The sequence below is a fragment of the Sprattus sprattus genome, assembly GCF_963457725.1.
Source record: "Sprattus sprattus genome assembly, chromosome: 14".
In the NCBI taxonomy this organism is placed as follows: Eukaryota; Metazoa; Chordata; class Actinopteri; order Clupeiformes; family Clupeidae; genus Sprattus; species Sprattus sprattus.
The window spans coordinates 7,198,235-7,205,734 of NC_137912.1; the positions used below are offsets into that span (position 1 = coordinate 7,198,235).

General features: G+C 46.4%; 2 protein-coding genes across 3 annotated transcripts in view; one reads left to right on the plus strand and one right to left on the minus strand.

Annotated features, from left to right (window-relative positions):
* The window catches only part of ccdc3a (coiled-coil domain containing 3a), a gene marked incomplete at both ends in the record, with an annotated part of 12,934 nt that extends 8,902 nt beyond the window's left edge, over positions 1 to 4,032 (minus strand). Inside the window, 2 exons of the mRNA XM_080851368.1 lie at positions 2,963 to 3,137; positions 3,647 to 4,032. Coding sequence (XP_080707494.1) covers positions 2,963 to 3,137; positions 3,647 to 4,032 — 561 coding nt within the window. The remainder of the gene's footprint in view (positions 1 to 2,962; positions 3,138 to 3,646) is intronic.
* A 1,652-nt stretch (positions 4,033 to 5,684) lies between these two features.
* optn (optineurin) overlaps positions 5,685 to 7,500 on the plus strand; it is an 8,890-nt gene continuing 7,074 nt past the window's right edge. The window contains exons 1-2 of one of the 2 annotated variants that reach the window (XM_080851132.1): positions 5,685 to 6,247; positions 7,047 to 7,189. In XM_080851132.1, coding sequence (XP_080707258.1) covers positions 7,066 to 7,189 — 124 coding nt within the window. In that variant the 5' untranslated portion in view covers positions 5,685 to 6,247; positions 7,047 to 7,065. The remainder of the gene's footprint in view (positions 6,248 to 7,046; positions 7,190 to 7,500) is intronic. The other variant, XM_080851133.1, reaches the window with a different exon arrangement.

Here is a 7,500-nt window from a genome sequence, read left to right on the forward strand (position 1 = left end):
CTTAAATCACATACGATTACAAATACATTGGCCTTCATATAGCCACACACGCGAAGCTCATACTCGAACTTGGCGCTGCATAAAGGCTCGTCCATTTTCACACCACATAGTCACGAACGTGCACACAAATGCACGCGGACCTGCGGTGGTCAGGACAAAGACACACACACACATACTTTCAGGCGCGCTCCTAAAAGCGCAACACCGAGTTTACAAGCTCGCTCACACACACACTCCCTCTCCCTTACACATACATACTCCTTCAATTCATTAGTTAGATACATTTAGCTAGATTACATATTGTGTGTTATTTTCTTATCATTGTGTAAATAAATACTTTGATTTATATACGCTGGTTTATTTAATGTTACACAAGAATGGACGTTGTCAACCTCTTCTATTCAGAACTCCAATGACCTTCAACCATACTATTAATAAGGTAACTTTGTTGTAGTTATTAATTTAATTATTAATCAGAGTTCCAAATTGATAGTATAATATATTTTATGAGACTGATATATTTAATGAGACTGATTTGTGGATTATCAACTTAATTGATCTGCCTTTGTGTTGAATGGTTGATCCCTGTCCAATCGGGTGAGATTACCAACATATTGTTGCTGTTGCAAGGACAGCACCAGTGTGTCTTGGTGGCCCTCGTGAAGTCAATATCACAATTCATACACAATTGCACCCACATTCACCCGGCGCCTGCTCACTGGGTAAGATACCTACCTAATCTGGTACTCCCAAATGAGAATGGTACCCATTTTACCCACAGAAGCGGTGAAATTCTGTGAACCTAAAACAAGAAATGCTTTGATGTTACTAACTTACCTTGAGTTGCATTACACACACACACACACACACACACACACAAACACAGACCTACTCAACCCTACTCCTTCCAAAGCAAGGTCAGAGGAAGTGGGGGTGTTTCAAAGACAGGTAAGATTCCTACTGTAGCATACTTTCACTCGCACAGAGACAGAGAGAGAGAGAGAGAGAGAGAGAGGGGGAGAGAGAGAGAGAGAGAGAGAGAGAGAGAGAGGGGGAGAGAGAGAGAGAGAGAGAGGGAGAAGAAAGAGATAGAGAGAATATGGGAACAAATCCTACAGATAATCACAGTTTGATGCAGGAGGTTGTGCTGATGCTGTAACCCCATCTGTCCTTCCTGGATGCTTGATTAGTTGTCTTGACTACTGTGATTAAGTCCCTCTGACCTTCCTGATTCACTCGCTCTTCCCCCCTCTTCTGCTCTTCCCCTATCTTCCTCTCAAGTTAAACTCTCACACACACACACACACACGCACACACACACACATAAGCACTCACACACACACACACACACACACACACACACATAAGCACTCACACACACACACACACACACACACACACACACACACATAAGCACTCACACTGTTCTGCTCGTCATCTCAAGTTTAACTCTCTTGCCTCTTTCTCCTCTCAGATGGAATGAATTGGCCAGATGCATTGTGGGTGGAAGGCAAGTGACCAGGCAGGGTGGCCTAGGGTGTTTGAGTGTTCGTTTGTTTGTGTGCATGTGTCTGTATGAGTAGGCATAACAGAGAGAGAGAGGGACAGAGAACGAAAGAGAGAGAGAGAGAGAGAGAAAGAAAGAGAGAGAGAGAGAGAAAGAGAGAGAGAGAAAGAGAGAGAGAAAGAGAGAGAGAAAGAGAGAGAGAGAGAGAGAGGTGGGTCAAAGTGGGAGGTCTGCAAACTGGCTTTCCACTGAGGTCCCCTAACCTCCCATGAGCTAAACACATTATATCCGCTCACATACTCAGACTCAGGCAGTGGAGGAGAGATTTAAGGACTTAAGGATGGCAAACTTGGCCTAACAAGAAATTAGCCATCACATAATGCTCACAGTATTTTGTGTGTGTATGTTTTTATGTTTTTTATGTTAACTGTATGCACCCAAACACCAGAGCAAATTTCAGGTAGGCGTATACCTACTTGACAATAAATCTGTTTCTGATTCTGATTCTGACACCCAGCCTGCCTGTACCCACAACTGATCGCAGACAAAGTTCTTAAAAACATAAACCCTAGCTTCATCAATGCCCTTCCCCAGTAAAGCACATGAAGGTGCTAGCCTTGCACATTCACAGACAAGGTGAAAGAGAGAGAAAGACATATATAGGTGTTGTTAGAAAGAGACAAAGGACAGCTATTGTATTTGTGGGTGTTCATCTCTAAGTATACGTTTTATTCTTCCTCTCTATCTTTGGTTTCCTGTCTTGATGTCATCTCCATGCCGACGATTACACATCTGGTGCCCCGAGCAAGTTTGCACCTGACGTTGCTGGGGCAACGGGCAGGTTAATGTTTTCTGCGGCCAACCTTGCAGGTAGGCGGGGAGGACAGCCCCGTCACACACATGCACACACTCACACACACACACACAGACATTTACGAGCCCGCAAGATTTAGTGTTCAGCTGTTCCACAGCACAGTGCACACACACGCACGCCTTACCTCTTTTCATTTCCACAGACACACACACACACACACACACACACACACAGCAATCTCTTCCACTGAGTGTACGAAGACAGAGTGAGTAATTAATGAACAGCCAATTTTGTTGCATTGCTACATAAATCCCCTTAAGCTCCAAGTGTAACCTGAACTCTCCACTGTTTCCCTACTGGAGGTCCTCCAAACAGGCCAGTCATCCACTCATTTACCCCCAGACGAGGAGCAGGGGCTGGGGCTGGGGCAGGGGCAGGGGCAGGGGCAGGGGCAGGGGCTGGGGCAGGGGCAGGGGCAGGGGCAGAGGCAGGGGCAGGGGCTGGGGCAGGGGCAGGGGCAGGGGCAGGGGCTGGGGCTGGGGCAGGGGCAGGGGCAGGGGCAGGGGCAGGGGCTGGGGCAGGGGCAGGGGCAGGGGCAGAGGCTGGGGCTGGGGCTGGACCAGGCCAGCCACTGGTCTTACCCTGCTGTCCTCCTGGCTCTCCCAGGCGGGGCTGAAGCTCTGCATGGGCTGGCCGTGTGTGCAGTTGGAGAACTGGAAGAGGCTTGAGAACGTCCGTCGGTTCTCCGACGTGTCTGGGAATATGGCGTCCTGGAAGTTGACTCCATGCGGAAGGAGGTTGTAGTTTTGGTCCATCCTATGCAAAGTGAATGGGAGAGCACAGACAGACAGACAGAGGGGAGAGATAGATGGGAGAGAGAGAAATAGTCTTTGAATCAATGCACACTTATGTGCGTGAGTGTGTGTGTGTGTGTGTCTGTGTGTGTGTATGAGTTTGTGAGTGTGTGAGTGTGTGTTATTACAGGGCCGTGCAGCAATTATACTGTAAGTGCATTCATAATGGCACATTCTGACTGCACTAGATTGGAGAGAGAGAAATAGCCTTTGAATCAATGCACACTTTAGGCATATTACCTTAAGCTCGTTATGAATGTATACAGCTTTGTGTGTGTATGGGTGTGTGATCTCAAGCTTTTTGCCATCTGAAGGGTTGTAGACACAGCTAATTTGAAAGAGGGGTGTGATGCGAATTGACTGTGCCTGAAACTTGTCTATCATCCAAACACTGAACAGTCAATCTCAGTTTGAACTTTGACCCTCACCTCTGACCTCAAAACTTTCACACGCACACACAAACAAACCCACCTCAGGAAAAAGATATAGGACTCGTTCTCCATGACGGTGTGTGACTGGCAGGAGAAGTAACCGAGCCCCGTGAGGTTCAGCCGGGAGCCAGCGGGCACCTCGAGCATACTGCCCCACGCCTGATCGCACAGCATCTCTACCTCGGCCGCGTAGAGCAGTCCGGCGCGCTCCTCCTCAAACTGGTACGGCAAGTAGTTGAAGAGGCTCGCAGCATACGGTTCTTCGTGGATAGCGAGCACTTTGGCGTACACAATGATTTCAGCCAACTCCGCGCGACAGCCCTCGCTCAGCGGCCGCCACTCGGTCGGCAGCTGGCACCCCAGCGCGAGACCCAGCGGGCACAGCAAGAGGCCAAGTGCCATCAACTGCGCGCGCACGCGCAGCATCTTTCGCTTGGGTGCAACAAGTGAAAAATCTTGGGTTGACGTAGAGAGGACACCAGTTTGTTTAGGGAGGTTGGTCTTAATATTGATGTTAATCTATACACTGCCCTTACAGGAGTTTACACAATCTCACTCATGTTACCACACCATTCAAATAACCGGCGTATTCATGCAAAACTCATTTGAAATTAAAGATTGAAGCGCCGTTCGGCTGTTTCGTTATTGCCGCACACTACTGCAGACTTTTAAATAAGATAGTTAACTCACACGCTGCCGTTATCAAATTAATCCATTTCCAGGTGTGTCTTGATAACTTTAGCATGAAGTCATAAGTTTTTCCCTTTCACGAGGGTGAGATAACCCCAAGATTCGTGCAGATCCATGACAGTTGCGTTGCATCCAACCTGAACTGAAATGTGGTGTGGGCTATCCGCGGGTCTAGGGCAGCATTACGCCGGAGCCACCGTCCCGTGTGTGGACATTCTTTTGCCTCTCTTTCAAGCCTCTTCCACAGCATCATTAGTGAGGCTTGTCTTAGGCCAATGAGACAGCCCCAACGTTTAACCAACCAATGGCAACTTCGCTCACTCCTCTACCTTCGACTCCCACGGAGTGACATTCAGTCCACACTTTTCATTCCAGTGTAATGCTTGAGTGGGTAAAGTTGAGAAGATGTACAAAAGTAATATTCCCCCAAACTCCCAAAGCAGTGTACAATTTACGGTGTTTTTATTGTCATAACTCATAGACTGGAAGACATTTCAAAATGCTGATTATATTCCTCCACAGTCTAGCAGTGCACAATTTAGGGTGTTTTATTGTTAGAACTCATAGACTGCTAGGCATTTCAAAATGTGGATGGGAGACGTAAGGGGACATGTTTACATTGCATTACTCACAGCAAATGATTCTCGGCGCACAGTGGAGCACAAAGCTACCATAGCCCAGCTCTGTTTCAAATACCACCAGCGATAAAACGCTAGTAATGTGTGCGCATGTCGCCATCTAGTGGTTCGATACAGTACTTAAAATAAGTAGTTATCTTCTCCGCCCAAGCTTGCGTAAGCAATGACAACAAGCCTTTATTATGGGCTATCTCTGAACATTTTATTATAGGGCAAGCTTTTCTTATAGGTTACCTCTGAGCTGAAAATGTATCTTTCAGTATGGCATATAACATGGCGTAATTTATATCTTTAGTAACTTCGAAATGATGCGTACTATGTACGTGAAATGAGCAGAATAATTTCAAAGTGCATGTGCCATTTGTCCAACATGCTGCAAGCCACACAGCCGCGCAAGGTCATGCTTCAGGGGGGAAATCCCACTGCGGCAGAGGACGGGGTGAAATATCAGCCGATGACGGCATCGTCAGCTGATCTCCACGGAACATTTGCTGTCGGGCTGTTCCGCCCCCTTCGTGTAAAGTGTCATGTAACATTAGGTGCGATCACAGCGACATGTGTTCTGGTGGAAACCACCTTCTAGACCAATCCCTATTACCATTAGATCGCACTCGCTCTTGAGCCGATCTGTTGCTGACAGTTTCCGACATAGAGACGTATGTAGCTGCCAAATGTGAGGACCCTGCCTGATGTGAGTCCGCCAATAGGATGTCTAGAGTCCGCCGCTGCCTGATGTGAGTCCGCATGCGCAAACACAAACGGTTTACGGCAGAAGGCTCAGGAGCAAACTATCCAAGACGTGCATTCTCATACATGGTTTAATATCAACGTATCTGGCTTCTCTTAACGCATAATGTAGGTTTATTTAACGTAGTGTTTTATGATTTTGTCAACGGTTTACAGCATAAGGCTCAGTGTCAACATATGGGGCTATGTTGTATTACTGTTACTAGTAGGCTAATGAATGCACTGCTTAACTAATAATTCAATAAACATGAAGCTTAACATCATAAACCTTGGTGGATTTCAAACGTAAACAAATGCGCTTGTCATTCCACTTCATGCTGTAGCCTACACCACCAGCATTACCTGGCTCGTTGTACTACAATAGTGTCGCAAAGTTTGCGCATGCGGCCTCACATCAGGCAGGTCCTCACATTTGGCAGCTACAACGTACCGACGCAACGTCAACACCAGGAAGAAAAGCAGAGAATTCCTAAACAAGAGACGGAGCGAGTGTCAAGAAGAAAGTGAGCAAACGTCAGAACCGGAACAGTTTTGTTTTGGCCACATCGTTTTGGTGAAATAAAACGGTACGTACTAACAATAACTTTGCATTTCATAAAGTCTTCTTCTTATAACTTGGCAGTTGTAAGGGCATAATCATGTTTAGTTTGAAATCATTCTCACTGTTTTATGGAGTAGCCTATCATCAGGATTGTTTTGGTGTTGTTGCTGTTGCTGAAAAGTTGAAGGCCTTTGCTCTGACCAACACATACCTACCGTAAAATGGAGACAAACATACCTCCATACTTGATACGGGTAAAGGTTGTCAGCGATTGGACCCCAATAGTTAGACGAAACCGAAACTTAAACCTGTAGGTTAAAGCAAAACCAATTTACTCACAAATCCTCAGCTACATAAGTATAACTTAAGTGTTGGATTTACAACAATTACAACATGGAACTACGATCATGTTTTTTTTTTAATTATTGCTAGTTGATTTTCGTGACATTTTGTTTTTATGCGAATTGACGAGTCATCGTGTTGGGCCATGTGACTGGATTATTGAATTGAGTGTCCTGCGCAACAACACCAAGATAACCAAGATAGTCTGACTGCTGATATTTAACACATTTCCACAGTCATTACAGTTATGCGTGGTTATCTTGGAAGAAAAGCAAAGCCTGTAACATTGTGCTGACAAAACTATCTCTGATATGTCAGTGATGGCAGTGATCTTTGGGGGTGACACTGGTCTCCTTTATGACTCATTGTCATGCGTATCGCTGTGTAACCCCTCATGGAATTCACTAACATGCGATTGGAATTTCTCCCTCTTTATGTCTCGCACATTCTCTCACACATTCTCTTCCAACGTGTACCTGCAGAGGAGGAGACAGTGGAGCAATGGCGTCCAGCACCCCGTTGGTAAATGGGGACCGAGGGTCCCCGACTGAAGCTGGGGTCGGCAGCCTGGAGGAGGCTCTAGAGCAGATGAATATCCTCATAATGGAGAATCGAGAGCTAAAAGGTGTGTGTGTGTGTGTGTGTGTGACGGGGGACATTTATAATGGTGCTAACCAACACACATATTTATTAGCTTAGGTGACTGATTAGAGTTCTGGAATGTAGTGCTCCGTCTGTCTGTGTGTTATGTCAAGGTAGCCAATGGATACAGTACTAGCGACAATTAGGGAAACCCCTGGGGTTTAGCCTCCTTGCTAGCACGCCCGCCTCCCGTGCACGTGATTCAGAGTTCGTGCACGGTGTTGGGCAGTGCTGGTCCACACAACGCGAGAGAGTGACACATACATGAACATGTGTATTTTGTGTATCAGCTGT